The sequence below is a fragment of the Syngnathoides biaculeatus genome, chromosome 4, assembly GCF_019802595.1.
Source record: "Syngnathoides biaculeatus isolate LvHL_M chromosome 4, ASM1980259v1, whole genome shotgun sequence".
NCBI lineage: Eukaryota > Metazoa > Chordata > Actinopteri > Syngnathiformes > Syngnathidae > Syngnathoides > Syngnathoides biaculeatus.
Window position 1 is genome coordinate 20,773,147 of NC_084643.1, and position 24,354 is coordinate 20,797,500.

The 24,354-nt window shown below is 40.6% G+C and overlaps 1 protein-coding gene across 3 annotated transcripts in view; it reads right to left on the reverse strand.

Annotated features, from left to right (window-relative positions):
- Nucleotides 1–575: 575 nt before the first annotated feature.
- Nucleotides 576–24,354, reverse strand: part of rnft2 (ring finger protein, transmembrane 2) — a 29,235-nt gene continuing 5,456 nt past the window's right edge. For 2 of the 3 annotated variants that reach the window (XM_061818144.1, XM_061818145.1), the window contains exons 5-10: nt 23,837–23,937; nt 23,439–23,592; nt 12,974–13,123; nt 7,048–7,113; nt 3,983–4,084; nt 576–3,900 (exon numbers count right to left, since the gene is read on the reverse strand). In XM_061818144.1, the coding sequence (XP_061674128.1) occupies nt 3,766–3,900; nt 3,983–4,084; nt 7,048–7,113; nt 12,974–13,123; nt 23,439–23,592; nt 23,837–23,937 (708 nt within the window). In that variant the 3' untranslated portion in view covers nt 576–3,765. Of the gene's footprint in view, nt 3,901–3,982; nt 4,085–7,047; nt 7,114–12,959; nt 13,124–23,438; nt 23,593–23,836; nt 23,938–24,354 lie in introns of all 3 variants that reach the window. The other variant, XM_061818146.1, reaches the window with a different exon arrangement.

Here is a 24,354-nt window from a genome sequence, read left to right on the forward strand (position 1 = left end):
GGCTCATCGCACCTGGGGTGCGGCGTTGTGATCGCTCGCGGTTGAGTACGCTACATACTGTCACACTGTGGGGGAGTCTGTTGTTAGAAGTGATCCGCATATAATCTAAACATGGCTCCAAACGATAGGAAAATATTGCCCTGGACACTTGACTCGGTTGTGAGACATTCTCTTCTTCGAAAAAAGCTTCCGTGTCTGAAGAGGCGTGTCCTAAAATAGGGGCCAAAGCATGTTTTCAATGGCAAATGTCCGGGGTGACGTCACGGACAGTAAATGCAACCAATATGACTTTATACTTCTACCATTACACTTTTTGTGGCCGAAGTTCTGACTCTTTAAAAATATTCAAACATTTTTCAACAAAAATATCCTGTCTTGCAGTCCTTCTTCATCGTCTTAACTTTTTCTGCAGCATATTTCAACTTTATTTCATAACATTACGACTTTATCTTTGTAACATTGCAATTTTAGTCTTGTAAAGTTACTCCCCCCCGTCCCCCCCCCCCGCGCATAATTTCGACTCATATTGTGACTATAGAGTTCATGCACGTGACGTCACAATTTTCACTGCGCCATATTGCCAGTCAAACAGAGTTGCTCGACATTGTGGGAGACATTGAACCACAGAAGAATATTTACAATGCCCGAGACCTGTTGTGCTACTGGTTGTCACAATGAGATGAGACAGATCTTCAAAGAGATCATTCTATAGCATACAAGGTGAAAAGATCAGAAAAGATCGATAAATTTCAACAATTAAATGGGTTGGATGGTGCCATCTCACTAATCTCACCCATGAGATGCTTTGAGGCAGGCTCTTCTGTCTCTGGGGTTGAGGTCACCAAGGTGTTTAAAAAGCTCCTTGGTGGAAGGGCCCCGGGGTGGATGAGATTTGCCTGGAGTTCCTAAAGGCACTGGACGTTGTTGGGCAGTCCTGGTTAACACGTCTCCGTAACATCGCATGGACATCGGGGACAATGCCTCTGGATTGGCAGACTGGGTTGGCGGTCCCACTTTTTAAGAAGGGTGACCGGAAGGTGTGTTCCAACTACAGGGGGATTCACACTCCTCAGCCTCCCTGGTAAGGTCTATTCAGGGGTACTTGAGAGGAGGGTCTGTCGGGAAGTCGAATCTCGGATTCAGGAGGAGCAATGTTGTTTTCGTTCTAGCCGTGGAACAGTGGACCAGCTCTACAACCTCGGCAGGATCCTCGAGGGTGCATGGGAGTTCGCCTAACCAGTATACATGTTTTGTGGACTTTGAGAAGACGTTTGACCGTGTCCCTCAGGGAGTCGTGTGGGGGGTTCCCTGATAAGAGCTGTTCGGTCCCTGTACAACCGCTGTCAGTTTGGTCCGCATTGCTGGCAATAAGTTGGACTCGTTTCCGGTGAGAGATGGACTCCGCCAAGGCTCTCTTTTGTCACCGATTTTGTTCATAACCTTTATGGACCGAATCTGTAGCCGCAGCCGAGGCATAGAGTGTGTTCAGTTTGGTGGCCTCAGCATCGCATCTCTACACTTTACAGATAATGTGGTTCTGTTGGCTTCATCAAGCCGTAATCTCTAGCTCTCACTGGAGCGGTTCGCAGCTGAGTGTGAAGCGGCTAGGATGACAATCAGCGCCTGCAAATATCTGAAACCATGGTCCTCAGTCGGAAATGGGTGGCGTGCCCTCTCCGGGTCGGGGATAAGATCCTGCCTAAAATGGAAGAGTTCAAATATCTTGGGGTCTTGTACACGAGTGAGGGAAGATTGGAGCAGGAGATCACCAGACAGATCAGAGCAGCGTCTGCAGTGATGCAGACTTTGTATCGGTCCGTTGTGGTAAAAAGGGAGCTAAGTCAAAAGGCGAAGCTCTCAATTTACCCATCGATCTATGTTCCTACCCTCACCCTATGGGCACGAGCTGTGGGTCGTAACCTAAAGAACAAGATCCCAGATACAAGCAAATGAAATGAGTTTCATCATCAGGGTGTCTGGGCTCTCCCTTAGAGATAGGGTGAGAAGCTCAGTCATCTGGGAGAGGCTCAGTGTCAAGCCGCTGTTCCTCCGCATTGAGAGGAGCCAGATGAGGTGACTTGGGCATCTGATTCGGATACCTCCCAGACGCCTCCCTGGTGAGGTGTTCCGGGCATGTCCCACTGGAAAGAGACCCCGAGGACAACCCAGGACACGCTGGAGAGGCTATGTCTTTCGGCTGGCTTGCTCACGCCTCGGGATCGCTCCGGAAGAAAGGAATTATTATTCTCAATCTCAAATTACCAATAAATATTTATTATCCCAAATTGACTCAGTTGAGAACAATCGGTATTTAAAAATAGAAAATAAAATGTCTGTCGCAAAGAGGTTTAGCGGTGTGGTCGCAATGCACTTCCATGTGGAGGAGACGACTGCCCGTTCTCTTTTTTTTTTTTCCCCAATCATAGTTAATGAATGCGGTTTGTGTAAAACCAGGGGTCATTAATTGAAATATTGGGATTCGTATTGAAAAAATCTGAGTGGGTCCATCACTATGTGGGATTTATTCCTGATTGAGAACAGATCCAGCAACTAAGAATTTATAAGTGTTCAGACCTTTATACGCTTTCAAAGTTTTCTGTGTAAATCTCTACGATTTACTCACCAGATAACCACCAGACCATGTGTAGATCCAGTTGTCCAAGACAAGCAGAAGCGGGATAACAGTCCACTTTCTTATCAGTGAAAACATCGACTTTGGCATTAAATATGGGTCCTCTCTGCCCAGTGTTTCATTTATTATCACCTTCTAAATGTTTAACGGTTTCTGACAAAACTCTGGGCGTCGTGCTGTAAGATATATTTTTGTTTCGTCTCAACGGAATTAGCATTGAACAATGCTTTGTTTGACCGGCACTTCGGCCAGTGACGTGATTTGTTGACCTTGGTGTACGAGCTCTATTTAGACCTCCGCAGAGTGAATCTCTAACATGGACTTAGTATAAAAGTGTCAATATCATTTCAAAAGACACCTTCGTTTTGTCCTATAAAAGTCCATAAAAGGCGCCTCTGACAGCTACGTTGGATTTATTTTGACACCAAAGTGACAATATTACATCACAAATACTACAAAAAGTTGGTTTGATACAATATAGTAACTTTAAGTCTCATAAAATTAAAACTTTCAGAACATTAAGATATTAAAGCGTAATATCATGACTTCATCCTCACCTTACCACAATTTTTTTTTTGCACAAATTTAATATAATGTTCCTGCTTTATTTTCTGAACTTGAGCACTTCCGCATTTTGCCAACTCACATAAAATAACTTCTTTCTTGCATGGCTTCAACTACATCCTTGTAACATCGTGGCTGTTTTTCACATTACCACTATGTCCTCATAAATTATGACATTAATATGACAACTTTATTTTTATACCACAGGACTTTAGTCTCACAACATTATAGCTTTAATCATTAATATTCCCCCTTTTTTGCTCAATATTAAAAATGTATTCTTTTAAACTTCAATTTTTTTCACTGATTTGTCCAACTTTGGTCCCATAAAATTACACTTTCAAGCAATGTTTTATGACTTTGTTTGTAATATGACAATTTCATTATTTTAACGTGATAACAGTTTTTTCTTTTTGAAAATTCTGACTTAATTCTTGTTACATCACGACTATTGTCTTGTTGATTTCTTATCTAACGTTGTGATTGTCGTCACATTGTGAGGTGTATTACAACTTTTTTGAGATACTATTTGGACTTTTTTCCAATGAGTGTTTAATCATTGTGCTGGGTTAGTAAATTTGGAAGTGAGCGGAGGTCGTGCCATCCTTCCAGCATCGGACGGTCTCCACAACGGTGGCACGACACAGTGGGCACGCTCTCTCCCGGTCCAACCAGGAATTCAGGCACTCCTCGCAGAAAACATGCTAGCGAGGAACACAATTGGCCCATCACAATATTGCAAATAAAACAACCAAACAAAAACAAAAATATAACTGCTTGTCTTACCTGACACAAGAGGGCCACAGGCTCACGGAAATCCGCCTGGCAAATGGCGCAGATGTCACCGGCCTCACTGCATTGCTGGCTGCCGGCCCGCACGCCATAACTCTGGAAATATTTAAAGAGGAACAACCTCTTCATAAAATGTCATTTTCTACTGAAAAGGGGCTGTTCGCAAGATTAAAAGTGAAATGCTATCTGGTGTAATAATTAACCGTAAAGATGTAGTGGTGTGTAGGATGACTCTGGTGGTGGGTAGGAAGATTAAGAAGACAAAGGTAGAGCAGAGAACCATGTGGTGGAAGCTGAGAAAGGAAGAATGTTGTGCGGATTTTCAGAAAGAGGTGAGACAGGCTCTCGATAGACAGCAGAAGCCCCCGGAAGACTGGACTACGACTGCTGAGGTAATCAGAGAGACAGGCAGGAGACTACTTGGTGTGTCTTTTGGTAGGAAAGGGGAGAAGGAGACTTGGTGGTGGAACCCCAAAATACAAGGAGTCATACAAGGAAAGAGATTAGCGAAGAAGAAGTGGGACACTGAGAGGACTGAGGAGAGGCGAAAGGAGGAGAGGTGAAAGGAGTACATCGAGATGCCACGAAGGGCAAAGGTAGAGGTGGCAAGGCTAAACAAAAGGCATATGAAGACATGTTCACCAGGTTGGACACGAAAGAAGGAGAAAAGGATCTCTACAGGTTGGCCAGACAGAGGGATAGAGATGGGAAGGATGTGCAGCAGGTAAGGGTGATTAAGGATAGAGATGGAAATGTGTTGACTGATACCAGTAGTGTGCTAAATAGATGGAAAGAATATTTTGAGAAGTTGATGAATGAAGAAAATGAGAGAGAAGGAAGCGTTGAAGAGGCAAGTGTGAAGGACCAGGAAGTGGCAATTATTAGTCAGGGGGAAGTCAGAAAGGCACTACAAAGGATGAAAAATGGAAAGGTAGTTGGTCTTGATGGCATACTGGTAGAGGTATGGAAGCAATTTGGAGAGATGGGTGTGGAGTTTTTGACCAACTTATTCAACAGCATGCTAGCGGGCGAAAAGATGCCAGAAGAATGGAAGAAAAGTGTTCTAGTTCCCATTTTTAAGAACAAAGGGGATGTTCAGAGCTGTGGAAATTACAGAGGAATAAAGTTGATGAGCCACACAATGAAGTTATGGGAAAGAGTAGTGGAGGCGATACTCAGGACAGAAGTAAGTATCTGCGAGCAACAGTATGGTTTCATGCCTAGAAAGAGTACCACAGATGCATTATTTGCATTGAGGATGCTAGTGGAAAAGTAAGTCGAAAGTCAGAAGGAGCTACATTGTGTCTTTGTTGATCTAGAGGAAGCCTACGGCAGACTACCAAGAGAGGAACTGTGGTACTGCATGCATAAGTCTGGTGTGGCAGAGAAGTATGTTAAAATAGTACAGGACATGTATGATGGCAGCAAAACAATGGTGAGGTGTGCCTTAGGTGTGACAGAGGAATTTAAGCTGGAGGTGGGACTGCATCAGGGATCAGCTCTGAGCCCTTCCTGTTTGCGGTGGAAATGGATAGGCTGACAGATGAGGTCAGACTGGAATCCCCTTGGACCATGATGTTCGCAGATGATATTGTGATATGCAGTGAAAGCATGGAGCATGCAGAGGAACAATTACAAAGATGACATGCACTGGAAAGGAGAGGAATGAAGATTGGCCGAAGTAAAACAGAATATATGTGCGTGAATGAGAAAGGTGGAGGGGGAAGAGTGAGGCTACAGAGAGAAGAGATAGTGAGGGTGGACGACTTCAAATATTTAGGGTCAACAATCTAAGAGCAATGGTGAGTGCGGTAAGAAAGTAAAGAAACGGGTCCAAGCAGGTTGGAACAGCTGGCGGAAGGTGTCTGGTGTGTTATGTGACAGAAGAGTCTCTATTAGGATGAAGGTCAAAGTTTACAAAACAGTGTTGAGGCCGGCCATGATGTACGGATTAGAGACGGTGGCACTGAAGAAACAACAGGATGCAGAACTGGAGGTAGCAGAAATGAAAATGTTCAGGTTCTCGCTCGGAGTGAGCAGGTTGGATAGGATTAGAAATGAGCTCATTAGCGGGACAGCCAAAGTTGGATATTTTGGAGACAAGATTCGAGAGAGCAGACTACGATGGTTTGGAGACGTTCAGAGGCGAGAGAGTGAGAATATTGGTGGAAGGGTGCTGAGGATGGAGCTGCCAGGCAAAAGAGCGAGAGGAAGACCAAAGAGAAGGTTTATGGATGTGGTGAGGGAAGACATGAGGGCAGTTGGGGTTAGAGAGGAAGTTGCAGAAGATAGGCTAAAATGGCAAAAGATGACACGCTGTGGCGACCCCTAACGGGACAAGCCGAAAGAAAAAGAAGAAGAAGAAGAAGAAGAAAGAAGTGTGATGGTTGAACAGTAGTAATATTACAGATAGACGATTTTTTTTTTCCCCTCACCAAGTGTGATTTCCTTTTCCTTCACCAAATAAAATTGGGGAATTTTACAAATAAAATGAACGTGTATGAATTTAATTGTTTTGGCCATCTGGTATAAAAATTAGTCATTTGCATAATTTTTTCCAGGCCAGGTTTTTTTTTTCTTCCCCACAAAAGAAAATAAATAGAAGCCTTTCCTGATTTGAAATGTACTATATACATCAAAGGGAGTGTGCGAAGTAACATGTGCAATGTAGGTCTGGTATAATAATCGGACAGTTCCGTTGATTTTTTTTTCCCCTTTGCAATTTATTCTTTTTTTTTCCATTTTACCAGATAAGGCACTTAAGAAGTTCTTCATGTACAAGTCTAACCTAACTGTAGAAAGCAGGGGAGGGCAGGGCAGGGCAGTGCAAAAAAAAAAAAAAAACACAAAAGTACAAAAACTAACCATAGTATGTGATGTACACAACCGACACACACAAAAATCAAATGAACCATAGAATACACAAATAACTCGTCAAAATCTTACTTAAATGGTGACTATGAGCATTCTGTCCATAAAATTTCATCTTTAGCACATGTAGGGGTGCACAAGAGATTAGAAAGAGGTGGAAAGACGGCTAAAAGGAAGCCGAGGCTCACCTGAGAACAACAAAGCAGGACCAGCGCCCTGCGGAGGGTCGACGCACGGCCGCAGATGTCAAATGACTGCAATGGAATCACACGTGACAAAAGAACACGACAGCGCAGAGTTTAGTTGACTCATTCCAAGCAGGATCATTTCCTTTTCACAACAAAAACACTTCTTTGACATTTATTTGAACTGAAAAGGTGGTGCACAAGACTAAAATGCAATGCCAGCATGCCACAGTAATTACATGTAACTTTGTTTTTAAAATCACAATTCCATCAGGCAGAAGAAATTGAAAGGGGAGGCGCATTGTAATTTCAGGTTATGTGATCTGGTGTAATAATTACAAATGTCGCTGCAAGAGTTTTTTTTTCTTCCACAAAGTAAATTAAATTGGTGTAAAAAAACGAATTTCACCCACACCCCCAATGCAAGGTTTTCACATACTTTAGTTAAAAATGAGCATTTCCTTTATAAAATTTATTTTTAACTGAAAAGGGATTAAAAAGTAATAGTGTGTACAGTAATTACACATTTACATTTTACTTTCAAGTGTTTTTCCTCCACAAAATCAGTTAAACATTATTAGATAATTAAATAAAGAGCCATTTACTCAATAAAATTGAAAAGGGTGTGCAAGATTAAAAGTAATAGCAGTCTGCTATTCAATTGCCACATTTACATTATTCCCTATGTCAGTTCTATACAAAACCTAAAAGTTATAAATGACTATTTCCTCCATAAAAGATCACTTTTAACCAAAAAAAGGGGTTGCGGTGTGTGTTATGTTCTGTCTGAGTTGTTTTGTCCCCTGCTGTCAGCCTTCTCTCACTTGTATTTTTCTTGTATTTATTTATTTGTTTTATTTATTTACATGGTGCGTTGGGCGTCGTGAGCGAGGAGACGCTCACCTGAGAACAATTGCAATTTACCTCCCAGTCTGGGAGGTGCAGGTTGGAGCGACTGCCAATCAGCTCCCGGTCTTCAGCACTGCAGGCCGACCAGGAAGTTGTCAGAGCCTTCTTCTAATTACTGTTTGTCCGCATCCTGTCTTGCTCCATAATTATTTTGCCCATGTCTCTGTATGATTCCTGCTTTGTTTTTGGTAACTGTCCCGGTAGTTTTGACATATTCCTGGTTAGTCTCTTTGTTCCTTCCGTTCATCACCATAAGTTTTCTACTGTTTGCCTATTCCTTTTGGTTTGGTTGGGTGTTACATTCTCCTGTTTTGGCTCTTCTTGTACATGTTTTTTTTACTTTAGCTTTTGTAAACAAAGACAGTTTAAACCTCTGTACATCCTCTGTTACTGCTTTAGTGTCCATCTTGACACAAACTGTAACAGCGTTTTTAAGTTTACATGATTTCAAATAGTCCCTTCCATGTGCGATTTTTATAATGTTTTATATATATATATATATATATATATATATATATATATATATATATATATCCAACCATCCATCCAATTTTTTTGCCGCGTATCCTCACGAGGGTCGCGGGGAGTGCTGGAGCCTATTCCAGCTGTCAACGGGCAGGAGGCGGGATATGCCCTGAACTGCCAATCGCAGGGCACATAGAGAAACAGCCACACGCACAATCACACCTAGGGGCAATTTAGAGTGTCCAATTAATGCTTTTGGGACGTGGGAGGAAACCGGAGTGCACAGAGGAAATCCACGCAGGCACGGGAAGAACATGCAAACTCCACACAGCGGGTCCGGGATTGAACCCGGGACCTCATAACTGTGAGGCCAACACTTATGTGTGTATATATGTATGTGTGTGTGTGTGTGGGGGGGGGGGGGGTTTATACTCGGTCTGACCAAAAAAATTTAAGGGCTTTTTAGGGCATTCTTAGGGGCTGGCGCGAAAAATTTAGGGCTGACACGGAAAAAATTTAGGGCCGACACGAAAAATTTAGGGCCATCGTGGAAAATCAAGATTAAGGAAAAAAGACTCACCCAATGGTGCCATCAACCGTTCTTGGTTCATCAAACGTTCCAGTACCTCAGTACCTGTGACAGTGATCACCTGTCGCGCCTTGTGGTAGTTCTCATTTATATGACCATTGTCAACGTCTTCACATAGCAGTATACAGAAAAACAGATTCTAACTACAATTGCAACTATATACACACAAATGTCTTCTACTGATGTCTGTCTCAGCACCCCTACTCTAGCTCCTTGAGCCTACCCAGTGCCTCCTCTATTTGTTGCTGCAGAGGTGCCAAAGTGACTCTCTTGTCATTTGCTCTGCCTCTGGGTGCATTGGCCTCGGTGATAAACCTCAGATTCCTCTTTTCTTCTGCCTCCTCACACAGCCTCTCAATAAGCGTTCTCAATAAGCGTTGATATGTCAGTCTCTATTCTGGCTTTTAAAGGCTTTGAGGCAGTAGAGATGAAAAGTGGGCAGCGATGCCAAATGTAACCAGGTATGAAGTCTTCCTTTCCCCACAGTGGTAGTTTTTAGGAATGTCACTGTCTGGGAACATGACTGCAAACACTTTCAAATTATTTTCACAAGATTTTTAACTGTAATGGCTGCAGATCACTTTTAAAGTCCACATGATCTCTGCCTTTAACGAGTCCGTCTTCATGTATTGAACTCCGTTCATAAAGCCTGACTTCTGGTTGGACAACTGTAGGTGCGCATTAGGGATCGCAACTGGTTGCAAATAACCGGTTTTAACCGGTTTTCGTTTTTTTTAAAACCGAAACCGTAATCGGACTTTCAAAATCAGTTAAAATTTCCAATCATTTCTTCCGGTTCCGGTACTCCACATTGCGCTATTTTTTTTCAACATCATTTCCACTTTTTTAAAGTTTCGCTGTTAGAGTAAAGTTGGACTCAAAAGAACATTCAGTTAAATCAAAGAAACATCAAACATGACATCAAGGAAACGCTCGGTATACTTTCATGCCCTTTCTGAAAGTCCGAAAGAAGAATGTTAACATTAAAACATTTTTACAAAAAAAATAACAAAAATTTAACTTACACGAGTGCGTTGTTGAAAGCCACATTCAACAAGCTTGTTTGTCAATATTGTATACAAACTACCCCATTACCGCGGAGCAAATTAACGATCGATGGTGTAACGCTGGAGAAAAGGAGTCGGAGGCTGAGTGTCGGTCACAGGAACAAAACTCGTTTTATTGGCACACATCAAAACACTACTCGCATAACGGGGGGAACTCTCTGAACTCGTCACTCCGGAAGAGCAACAACAAAAACAGTCCGTGCGGAACCCCGCACCCCAACTCGAGGTCCGCAGGTGAATTATGTAAACACCACAATGGTACCGGTTTTAAAACCGGTTAATCGTTTTTTTGCTACAGCTGTTCGGTTAAAACCGGTTATGAAAGTAAGCGTTTTTTTGCGATCCCTCGTGCGCATGCACTGCTAGTACCACTGCCTGAAGTTGATGCTTCACTATCTTGATATTTTAGAAACAGATTCATACCAACGGAAGATGAGAGAGTCTTTGCCAAATCAGCGTGTCTCCTGTTTTTCCGGTGCAACTCCAGCGCTTTTACGCCCATCTTTTCAAGCAGGTAACTCTGCTTGCACAGATGGCAGTAAAACATGTGCCGATCTTTGGGATCTCGACCAACCCTGCTCCCAAACTCCTTATTTTCAACCCAAGCTTCTTGAAAAATGCACTTCCCCGTGATACAAGTTGGATCGATGAAAGAACTACGCTACGTCGTAACGAAGACGAAGTGAAATGCCTACTCACGGAAACAAACAATGGAATATCGACAAGATGGCGACTGTTGTCAACACGACGACAATGACTTCCGTTGACAATTTCCGGATGTTTTGGACGCCAGACGAATCGCTATTTTTTTTTTAAAAATAAAAGATTAATTTATTTTTTAGGGAGAATTTTGGCGGTAGAGGTCCTCCCTTTGATTTATTTTTTTATTTAAGGCCTTTTTAGGGGCTTCACCGGTTTTCGCGGATTTTAAGGACTTTTAGGAGCCCCTAAATGCACCTTCGAAAATTAAGGGGTTTTTAGGGACTTTTAGGGCCGTGTGCGAACCCTGTATAGAAATATATATATATATATATATATATATATATATATTATATATATATATATGCATTTAAAAAAAGAGCCCGTCCCCCCAAAAAATTATAAAACTATATCAAAAGAAAGGGTGCAACATTAAATATCTAATTACACATTTACGAATAATTACCGCCTACAAAATTGTGTGCAAGATTAAAAATACAGAGGCTGCCTAATGTAACCATAACACATTTATATTATTTATTCCCTGAGCGATTCCTTCACACAATACAAAATAGAAGCTTGTTTATAACTAAAAGTGGGCCCATGAAAGTAATCGTGTAATGCCATCTTGTAAGTATCGTAGTTCTCTCTCTCTCACATTAACCATTAACTGCCTATGATGCACATGTTCTCTCTCCACCCTCCAATCAGCCATCATCATCACCACAACTGAAGTCTGCCTGTTTCCAGGGATTGACACCAAAGTATTGCAAACTCTCCTACCAGTACCGCGGTCCACCTACTTAGTGTTCCTCGTCCTCCCCTGTGTTCCTGACCCACATCATTCTCTGCCACCAAGCAAGCCACATCTTCAGTCCACTCCCTGCCACCTATCCACACCGCCACCAGCCAAAACATCCTGGACCAACTTCATAACCTTTGGTCAATAAACTATTCATCATATTGCATCTGTCTCAGCCTGCTCTCTGGTCCAGCTCCTCTCAGGTCATGACACATCTGGTATTAAAAAGAAACATTTAACACTTGAGGTTTTCCATCCACAAAAGAGTAATTTTTCTCACAAAGCACATTAAATGGGTGCACATCCCCCCCACCCAAAAAAAATCTATTTTAGATGAAACAATAATGGGAGTCTGGTACAATTATACATTTGAGCTCCCTCCAGAGTGCACCCCCCCCCCTTCACAAAAAGAAATTAAATAAAAGTTCTTTCTATAAAATTATATTTTGACTCAAAAAGGGTGAGCAAGGCTGTCTGGTTTAAAAAAAAGAATCGTTCTACTCCCCATATATTTCTTCACTCAACAGTCATGCTGAATATGATTAGTTGCTAACTCATTTTTAACTCAAGAGGGTGCACAAGTGTAGAAAGTATGTGGACCTTGGAAACGCAGCGCTTCCACATGCGGTGTAATCACTCAGAACAAAGTCACTAGCTGAGTTGACTTTTTCCTGAAGAGTCATTGGTGCATCATCCTTGACCCAGCTGATTGCCTCCTCTTGTGACAGGAATATACAAGTATAACTATATATATATATTATATATATATATATATATATAAAGCCTCAACGCCCCTCCATTGGTTACCACAACACTGTCAGGTTAGCTTGGACCAGTGTCCTCCCCTTATTCCAGCGAATGAGCACTTCACTGTGTACAAAAAGAAGCCATGGAAAAAGGAGTTGACGCTATTTCAACAGATTTGCGTTATTCATTGGCCATAACGTGACCATGCATGTTCACTGTCAGTCAGCTCAGAGACACAAGAAGAGAAGTAAAACTGTTAGATTAAGTAGGTCAATGTACTATATTCCATTTTAGCTATTGGTCTTTGTGTAATATACAGTGAAGAAAATAAGTATTTGAAAACCCTGCAATATTGCAAGTTCTCCCACTTAGAAATAATGGAGTGGTCTGAAATTTTCATCGCAGGTGCATGTCCACTGTGAGAGATCATCTAAAAAGAAAAATCCAGAAATCACAATGTATGATTTTTTTAACGCCCCTTTAATGCCCTCCTACAGTTACTGCTAGAGAATTATGACAGAAAGGTTTTCGTTTGAGTGGCCTTTTCCAAATTTAGAAGTCTCAGGGTTGACATTTACCACAGTAATAATAATAATAATAATAATAATCTACATTTTTTCAAAGATTAAAATCCAACCTAAAACAAGGCACCTTGCAGAGGCTGTAGATGATAATGAGCGTGGCTCCCAGAAAGTAGCTGGCCGTGGGCTCTTCTGGCATAATGTACCTGTACCACAACTGGATGGGAACCAGTGCACGAAACAGCTGACTCAGCTCCTCGATCAGCAAGTAAAACTTGCCCTGGAAATAATAAGGATATTACACAAAATTGTAAATGGCTTAATTTTTACTATTCAGGACCTTATAAACACGGGAGAAAAGAAAAATTTAAAAAATGTCAATGTGCGTGGTGTTTTTTGTATTTTAAGTGTTAAAAAAAAAAAAAAGAAATTTATGTCATTTAGACAGTTACAATCAGAAATATTGGCCAAGCCTTATCAGACAAGTCTTTAAACTTAAACGAGAAATTGGTCTCTGTTACTGGAGAAAAAAAGTATGGAGAATGATTGAGCTATGAAAGGGTACTCGTTAATGATGATTCTGATACAATGACAATCCTGCACATGATGCAGAATACTCAATCAATTTAATGTGACCAATAGTACAACAATTTTTGACACTAACAATTGTGCAAAAGATGTAGATAGGTCTCAAGCGGTCAAGTTGCCAGCAGTACCGTATTTTCCGCAGTATAAGGCGCACCTAAAAGCCTTTAATTTTCTCAATAGCCGACGGTGCGCGTTATAATCCGGTGCGCCTTATATATGGATCAATATTGAGCCTTGAGTGCAGCTCTATCTAATGGATGCATAATATAAACCCAGCCTCTACTGTAGCATCTATTCTATGCACCTTATAATGCGGTGCACCTTATATATGAAAACGTTTTAAAATAGGCCATTCAATGAAGGTGTGCCTTATAATGTGGTGCACCTTATAGTGCGGAAAACACGATAATCAAAAATAGCTATGCAAATAGAATGACAAAGTTACACAGTGAGGACACAAATAATGTCTAGATATGGTCAAAATTGTCAACATATAATAATTGTGAAACCACTGTTAAAGACGTTAATGGCATGAAGGAAGGTGATGAATGTCTTGTTTTTAGTGTTCATTATTTAAAAGTGACAATACTAAAACGATTGTAATAATTGTTTACAAGACTCTTTCGCTATTTTGAACTGTTAACAGAAAAGGTAACCACCTATGGAAAGGAACAATGGAATTGCAATAAAAGAGACCATGATATATATTACATTGGATAAATTCTACCAATCGGGAGTGAACAATGTGTCCAGAAATTGTTTTCATTTGTGTCTTAAAATGCAGAATTGACTGCTGTTTGTTTACTGTCACTGTGGCGCAATGCAGGCTGAGAATGAGAATGACATTCTGTATCTGGTCACAGACATACAATAATATTAGATCTATCAGTGTGTTGTGTACAGATGAAAGTGGACTTTTGTGAAAATTCCTAAAAATACAAATGCGAGCATTAGGGGAGTTCGGGGGAAATTTTTGAAAAAAAATGGATGGCTGTGGTTTATTCTGGCTATATCTGTTAACAAAATTCAGCCAAAAATTGAAAGTAAAATTTCTAAAAAAATTGGGCAGAAGTACCCCAAGGGCCAAGCCCAGATTTTTTTGCCCCCCATCCCCCTATCACTGGATGCCACAAAATTCACATTTGTCATTGAAATATGCTTAAAATATGCCATCTTATCTCAAGACAAATGAATTAAGTTAACTATTCAGTAAGAAGACAACTAAAATTGTCTTTTTCCTCACATTATACAAATTATAGTATAGCTATAGAATATACACGAAAATATATCCTAGAATTTCTACACCCCACAGCAAAACATGTTAAAGAAGTTGATCTGGAATAATTACTATGAACGTTTAAGTCTCAAACTTGTTACGTCGCATTATACTGACACACTCGACCACATTGCTCACTATCTTAGATACAGATCTAGTAATACTAATAGTATAATCAGTTGCCTTTAATATATATATATATATATATATATATATATATATATATATATATATATATATATATATATATATATATCACACACACAGACACATTCACTCACATTTGAAAAAAGTACAGGTGTGGTCAGTCATGCTCTCAGATAAAGTTGCGGGTGTGATTAGGTATGGCCTTAAAATAACTTACTGGATTAATATAGCATAACTGTAAATCAAAAATAAAATAAACAAATACATAACTAAAATAGAAAACTAAAACTTCAAATGCAGAAATGATCATTTTCAATTTCAACTGATATTAGTACAACATGATATAAAATGGTATTTAAAATTTTTCATCAATAAACATTGTTGATCTGACAAAGTTTATCCGAATAAAAGTTAAATGCACTGGGCTGTCAAGGAATAAAAACGAACGGTCTATACTCGCAATGTTTTGAAGATGCTGAAAGTTTACTTCAACATAATCCGCGTTAGTGGCAACAAGCTAGTGATACATTGGAACAAACATTCCTGTCGGCTATAGTATCGTATTGTTGTGGAGGGAGGGTTTAGGGGCCACGCACCACAGGACTGCCATAAATAGGAGGCCGGCTTGCTAGAACGCGCTTTTATGTGCATGCGTTCGATGTATTAGCCACACCTGAATCAAGCGATGAGGTGGATCATAGTCTAATGTTGTTGGGGTTTTTTTTTACGCCGTCACACTGCCTCGCGATCGACGCAATGAGCACCCCTGGTGTAACTGAATTTCCTTTGACATGCCTCATGATGTTGATGACTTTCGACGTAAATGCACTCACTTAACGTGAAGCATTTCTGAACATGCGCTTTCATACATGCTCCGTACGGTTAACTTGCATTTCCTGTTTCTGGGTGAATACTGTTTGTTTTGGAGCAGGGTCGTTTAGTTAACAACGTTTATGAAATAAAAACGTAAATGAATGTCAAGACCACACAAAATAAGCGACGTCTTGAGAGAATGCAAGGGGCGGGGTGATACTGTTACTAGTGTTAGTGCCTCAACATGGCTACGCTCATGAAAGCAGAACAATGAACTCAAACGCATGTTCGTTCAATGTTGTCAACTAATATCTGGATTAATTTTAGGCAATTTTTCCTCAATTTTCCGGAAGAATTTTCATGAAAATTAAAAAATTCAGAATTCCCGGAGAATCCGGAGGACTTTCATGACTGGTTGTGAAACTCTTCTTTGTCATTTCAATAGGGAAACCTAAATTAAAATTCAAATGTTTTGAGTTATGGGTGTGGTCACGGGACTCAGCACACAGCACTCATGAAACAAGACACCTTTCGGTTCGCGTTTCGACTTCGAAGAAAGTAGCCACAAGTACTCAAAGCAGCCAAGTGACACTTGCTAACTGTGCTGAACTGCAACTCAAACAGCTGGAGGCGCTCTTCTATCTGCTGCAGAACAGCAGTGCATTAAAAGCTTAAGTTGGTGGGCCTGCAGCACAAACGTGGCAAGCATCCAGGCACACAATCCGATTTGCCGACACTGCAAGAGACGCTGCCAGTGGCTCTGTCCACCTGCTAACATGTCCCAAAGGATTCCAAGTACAAACCATCCCCATGGCGCATTGTTTGATGCGGGGTTTCTCAAACTGTTTGATTGCAGGGGAGAATTACTTTCCAAGGACCCCCTCATAATCCTAATGCAAATTAAACATAATTACCTAGTGTACCCAAAAATCCCATAGAAATTCAAAATATGCCTTTTTTGAGAAAAACATAAAAATGTTTTTACAAATTCATATTGTTCGAGAGCAAAAGTTGCATTCAGAAAGTTAAAGTTATATATTTTCAAAGAACAAAATGAGTTTTACAAGAACAAAATGTATTTTCTCAGGGTAAAAAGCCAATCTTATCTTGTCAGGATAAAAAGTCTTTGACCTTTTATTTGGGGAAACAGCCTTATTTAAAAAAATAATAAAGAAAGCCAAAAAAATTACCTCAGCTAAAGAAAAAAAAAAGATCTTTACTATTGGAATTATTACCAGAATCTGAATCAGCTTTATTGTCCCAAGTGTGTAAACACACACAAAGAATTCATCTCTGACAGTCAGTGCCGCCCTGGTACAACATTCAGAAAAAAGAACAAACTAACGAGAACAAAGACAAGAGACATTCAGTTAATAGGAACTATTCCTTATAAGAGTCACAGATGTGCAACATGCAGAGTTTTCTTCATTTAGAACATGTAACAGTGGAAAAACCAAAAAAATAAACATTTGGGTAAGCTTTTAATTGTTCCAAAGCCACCGATAAATTCAGGTTTGCGAGTGGTAAATACATAGTTTATTCTGCTGTGCTCTGGTCCTTGGTATGCCTATCTTCAGATGGTGACATAATAATTGGTTCCAAATTATTTTGCAGACCCCAAGCTATGGCTCACACAAAGACCACAGTTTGAGAAGCACATAATGACTTTCTGACAAAGATGGATGGCTGTGGGTAAAGAGGCCCTGGCAGCCAGGTGGATCAGCAAGAAAGACCTTCGCTAGAGGCTAATTCATCTTCCTTATTGTCTCCTCTTGGGTCCCACTGCGGCCATGATGCACACACCAAAATTGCCAAACGGATGCTTTGGACTCCAGCCATTAGAGAAATTTAATGTGCTTCTGCTTCTGTTAGCTCTCATTACTACGAGTTCACTGGGACACGGTACTTCCTGTTTAGGAACTTGCATATTATTGTTCCACCAGATTCATTGAGATTTGGAACAATGTAGACAAGGAGTAGACCCACAAAAAAGTCCCAAGAAGCCATGGCCTTACCTCTATTGATACTTGCCCACTGGATATTTAAATGACAAGTGTGAGCTGTCAACTTTTGTTTTTACCCATCAATGCTGCTACATTTGTCTCGGGAATAAAACGAAAAGTTGTTTCCCGAATGACAGCATGTATGATCATCTCATAATTACGAGGATGTGTGCTTGTGTGTATGCGTGTGTAAGGGGCGCATGAGGGTGTCAGTACCACAAACTCATTTCACTCATTATCAGTGGAGGGTAGTAACCTGCTACATTTACTGCATTAAATTTACTCAAATTGTTACAATTTCATTAAGCTGTACTTGTCAGAGTACTTTAAATGTACTGTACTTTTTACTTTCACTTTATTTATGTGAGGAACGATCAATACATTTACTCCATTACAATGATCGACATGCTGGTCACTACTTTTTTTTATCCATTGAGACTCCATCTTCAACTTCTGCATAGGGCACCCATTACGCCAACTCAACGTTACCACAGCAAAATTTGACTCAAGTCCACCAATCAAACGACTGAGCAATCACATGGTCGCGCATGTAACTTTCGCTTGCCAATCAAAATTACTCATTTTGTGGGTAGAAAGAAAAGGCCAGATCATGTTTACCTTACATATGTTTAAAAAAAAAAACAGCTTTGTCTTACAGCTCTGAAAGTTGCCTAAACTTGGATATTTTAGCCTATTTTTAAGTTGTGGGGGACAAAAAACTTGGGGTAAACTGCAGACTAGGAGTGCCTTTTTCACTGCTCAATGACTCTCCACATGAAGTTCTTTTAATGTCCTAAACATATATTTCATCATAGTGGCTGTTTGCTGTTATAGGCATTACAGTTGTCTCAACTACCGGTGACAAATTCCTTGTATCTTGTAAAATACTCGGCCAACAAAAGGTTATGATTTTGAAATGCTTCCCACACCAACATCTGGTGGGTAGGTTAATCATGAGTAGACACAAAAAAGGTCTCAAGATGCCATGCCGCAAAATGCACAGGAAACCGGCCATTTTGGAATAATAACTGGGGAGACTCCAAAACAAATTCCTCCTGGACTTTTGCTAGCACATTTTAACCACGTACGCTCAGCAGATGGGCGACGCTAAAATGGGAAGTTGGGTTTTGTGGGTGGAGCATTACAGAGAACACTACAGAATCTGTATTTATCTGAGGTAATTTGGGGGTTGGGCTTGCAAACTAATTGATGATAAAAAAACAAAATAATTTGTACACATGAATTGAGATTGAGAGACTGACATTGAAGAATGCATTCAAAAGTGTGAAAAAAAATTATGTAACATTTAAATCTGGCTGTTTTGTTTCATATCTAACTTTCATATTCTAAATAAACCTGCGGATGTCCATTAGGTTCTCCCTTATTCATGTAAATCTTGATATGTTCACCTGATCTTTTACTTAGAAGTCCATCGGCTCAGGTTCTAAGGATTGCACAACGGCCATGCGTTTGCAGAAAGTGAAACCTAGAGTCAGCAAGTTTTCTAGAATTGATGAATAATGTGATGCTAAAATATTTACTGCTGCTGTATGATGACTCATTTCTTTCGAAGTCTTTCCCTTTTCAGACGGCATAGACTCAACCATAACACTGACAGGACCGCTGTTTGGTTGCTAGTTAGCTAGTTGATTACAGAAAGTGGATCTTTTGTTTTTGTTATGTATACTGAAGTCTACAAAAAAATAGTAGACCAAGCAACATACAGAAAAATGCATGCAAACTATTAAGGAGAATGTTCATCATGCAAAAATACAATGACCCAAAATATACTATCAACGCAACAAATGACTTAATCAGGGAGAAAAAGTGGAAGGTCTTAGATTGGCCATGTCATTAAGTGGACCTCAACCTAACAGGGCTAAAGGAGAGACTGAAGGGGGGGGGGGGACCCCAGATACAAAATCAAGAGGCTCCAATAAGGCCTGGAAAAGCACTTCAAATGAAGAATGCATTTCTGGTGACGTCATTAGGTCCTAGGCTTGAACCAGTTTCAGCAAGTAAGGTTTATGTCAGCAAATATTAAATGTTATTCACTTTATGTTAATCTAATAATAAGTGGGCGGCATGGTGGTTCAGCTGGAAAGCGTTGGCCCTCATAATTTGCAATCAGGTCTGTAAAAGGTATTATGTCCACGTCGCGTACAGTATATTTGAATTAAAAAGCCAGTTTACTTTAAAAAAAAAAAAAAAAACATGATCCCTCCACACTACAGCACTTAAACAGGAGTTCAGAACATTTATGAAGAAAATGATAATCGTTTTTTTATTTTTTTATACAAATAAGAATGTCTTGGAATTTATTTCCCCCTAAAAAAGCTAGAAAGTTGCAACTAGGATAGTCAGTCTTTTACAGAAATGAGCAATCTCATTAAAATAATTGTATATGGTATTCAAAATTTTTATTTGATAAAGATTACATAGGTGGCACGGTGAATCAGCTGGAAAGTGTTTGCTTCACAGTTCTGAGGTCCCGGGTTCAATCCCAGACCCGCCTGTGTGGAGTTTGCATGTTCTCCTTGTGCCTGCGTGGCTTTTCCCCAGGCACTCGTTTCCTCCCACATCCCAAAAAAAACATGTAACATTAATTGGGCACTCTAAATTGCCCCTAAGTGTGATTGTGAGTGCGACTGTTTGTCTCCATGTGCCCCGCGATTGGCTGCCGACCAGTTCAGGGTGTACCCTGCCTCCTGCCAGTGCAAAAGTACAACTCACCATTTAACTTTATAGCTAGCTCAATGGGCAGTTTTGATAAAAAAAAATTATAATCTATCCATTATCTGAGCTGCTTATACTCACAAGGGTCGCAGGAGTGCTGGAGCCTATCCCGCCAACTTGAGGGGAAAGGCGGACTACACTCTGAATTTGTCGCAAATCAGTCACAGGGCACATAAAATAATAATGATTTTTATTTGTTATTATTATTTTTTTTTAGATGTACTCCTACCTGTTTTGACTCACAAAGCACAACAAAATGTTTGATGGAAGGGGGTGTCACACAAGCCACGTAGCATTTTTTTTTTTTAAAACATGAATCATACATGATGTCACAGACTGTTAACATCTACCAATAGTGTTTATCAAAGCAGAAACCGCACCAGTTCCTTTTTCATTTTCCATTTTCCCACATTTCTTTGTTATTCAGGGTGAGACGTTTAAGTGTCTCAGCTTTAGGCCAAAGATGAATTTGCAGAACAGACGTGGAATAGACATTCATTGAAGCCTCCAGTTGTTTGTTTCTTTGGTACACTAGAAATGCTCCATTTAACACCTTCCTATTATGTTGCAGGTCACATAGAAGCCAAAAATGTTTTTTAGTTTAAAATTAGCATGACTAGTAAAACTTCTCTTGTCCACGAGAGCCTTTGTCACCTCTTCCCAAAAAGCCGCACAACACTCTTCCTTTCTCAGATTCCACCACATGCCACTGACACAACCATCTGCAATTATCTGGGCCGACAGTATGCACTGGTTTGTGGCCCCCATCGGACTGCATTGACAGAGATTTTTAATAATGAAGTTGATCATGAGGAATAAATAGTGTTAACAGAGATTTTTTAGTTTAAGACTTTAGAATTATAAAACATGCCCTGGGTCAAAATGACCCAAGGACATTACTCCCATTTCTATTCCTAGTCAGTCAATATTTAAAGCAACATTTGTGTGTATGATATTGGGGAATCTGATTTAACCCCTTCGTGTCATGACTGAATCAATGTACAGTTCAGTGGTGCTTTGAGATAGGATCCTAATTTATTCTGTGACCACACTCATAACTGAAAATACCTTCATCTCAAATTACCGTTCTCCACTGAAATTAATAAAGTTGAACATCTGTCCCATGCATCAACCCCCACCCCAAAAAAAGTGTTTTTTAAAGAATACTTTGGTATTTATATATTCTTAGTATTCAGAAGTAATTAATTAAAAGCATCAAATAAACACTGATTTAGATAATGTCGTTTTAATCCAGATTACTCTGGTTTTGGTCCTGAATATAAAACTTGCTCACGGCAGGAGGGCATCTATTCAGGTGGGACGCAAGGATGTGGGCAACCCCAAAATCGGGTAAAATTCCAAACGACTGACTTTATCACTTTGAACGGAAAACTGAGATGTTGCAGCTTCTCACTATAACTACAGTACAAGAAAATATTTAAAGGTCAAGTGTCATCAAACGGATGATTTTTGGTATATTATTAATGAAAAACCCACATCCAATATGGTCCCATGTGTTTTTTCCACCACAAAACATGATTTTGACATATACAGCTTTTTGTAACTCCTGCCATGAAAATCCTTTCAGGGATTTGTTTTTGAGAAGAAGCAGGAAGTGACGTAAAGGACAGCGGCGCCCCCTCGTGGACTCGTTTGTTTCCATTATTTTTACCTCCGGGAAGGTAGCTCGTTGTTCCTTCGTGTTCGCCAAAATGCCGGCTCATTGCATTGCTGGACATTGCTTGAACACTTGGGAGAATGGAATTACCCTTCATAAGTTTGAAAGAGACCCTGTTCGTTGTGAAAAATGGATTGCACGGGTGCAGAGGACGAGAGCTTCGTGGGTTCCAAATAACAGGTAGGTGTGTGTATACAGGTACTAAAAAAAATAATAGTTTGGGGCGGACCACGTAATCGGTCTCTCTCATAACGTAGCAAAACATCCGCGTATGAAAAGTGTTGATGTGCGCATACAGCTACTAAAAAAAATTATAGTTTGGGGCGGACCACGTAATCGGTCTCTCTCATAACGTAACAAAAGATCCGTGTATGAAATGTGTCAATGTGCGCGTCGCCCAGCCAACAATGTCTCACTCAGCCTCGTCTCGATAGTGTTCATCGCGTACTGCGGCGACTTTGAACATACCCCTAAAACCAGCATAGCTCGGCTCCACCTCCTCCTTATATGCCACACAGGCTGAGCCGCAGCGTTCAGCAGTCACAGCTTCTGCGAAGGCTGCGCATCGAGCTTTGCGACGGGGGCGGCTCTGAAGAACCCAGCCAAGAATGCGTTACTCAGTCGCGTGCGCGCATGAAGCGCCCCGGCTCGACTGTGAACACCCCACTAAAGCAGCACCGCTCAGCTCTCTCATAACCCACAACGGCCGGCTGCAATAAGCCGCGATGGCTCATCTCCGCCGTGGAAATGGATCGGACGGGATGCGGTTTGGCCGTGATCGGATATCATCTGAATATGGCTCGAAACAATAGTGTAATATTGCCCTGAGGGCTCGAAACAATAGTGTAACATTGCCTTGGTAACTTCACTCAGTTGTGTGGTGTTGTCCTTTTCAAAAAGAGCTTCGGTGTCAGAAGGGATCCGAATATCTCTGTTGTTCGGCTTCCATAGTAGCAGGCACTGCGCGTTTTCAACGGTGGAAGTGACAATGACCTCAAGGACAGAGGACGCGACTAATATGGCGACCACTTGGCTGTCGAGGGACACTCAATTGCGCAACTTTGTGCACGGATGACGCATTCTCCGCTCACTTTTTTTTCGTATAGACATTGAAGCGAATATTGTTATATGTATTTTTCATTACAGTATCTATTTTAGAATGTTTATAGGGATGACAGTCCCACTTTAAAGGTTGTTTGCAAATTAAAAAGTAATGTGAAAGAAATTTAAACTAAACTAGCAGAACAGTTTCATTCCAAACATTTTAAAAAATATTTCAGGACTTAGAGTGTGTTGCAATTCTTTACACTTTTCATATTTTCACAAGATTAAAACCTTGAGTGTGAACTCTCACCCTGGACTTGAAGGCCAAGAGAATTCCAGGTAAAAAGAGAACAAAGCATTTCAGCCCAATGGTGACAAACTTGAGTACAAAGTCGGTGATTCCCACTGCCCACATGAGGTCAAAGAAGTCAAAACCATCTAGGTTGGGCTTGGAAAACATGAGGCTGCAAGAAAAAAAAAAAAAAAAAAATTCAGCACGCTATTGCGTGTATGAGGCTGACACGCACAACAACTCATGGTATGACAAATAATGAGAATGTGAGCAAAACATAAAATACTTACAGGACAAAAAGCAGACGGAAACTCTGGCAAAAAAGAAATGACAGAAAATGGCTGACATCTTAAAAAAACAAAAAATGGACCTATTTGAAATGACAGCTAAAGGAGATTCTAGCTAACATTAACTACCTGTTGTAGAGCTCCTCCTGGCTGAAGGCATAATAAATATATGCCACATTGGCTGATAGAAAGAGCGTGATCCACAGGGCCACCAGCACTGATCGCTCCTCCTGAAACACACGCAAGCACGCTACGTTAGCCTTCACCTTGTTAAGGCTTCTTTATGCTCATCTGGGCGGTGACCAGGCTGACGTCTCTGCTGCTATCCCGCGTGCAGTTTCCTTTTAAACTCAAGCATAACCCACACTGTTTTGAACATGTGCTGCATTTCTCCTCCAAGTCGAGGGTGTCGCTATGGCTGATATTGGCTAGGAGACCTAAGGGTGGAGTTTACTTGCGATTTTATGGCCAATTCCGGTAACCTTTTTTAGTTTCAGAAACTAGGAACAAACACTGATGACGACTGTTGAAGAGTGCCTGTGAGAATAAATGGACCAAGATGTCCAGATCTGTTTAATTATCAGGGATGAGAATGACCAATTTGGAAAAACACTGAAAATGTACACAGCACTTTGCCGGGAATGTCC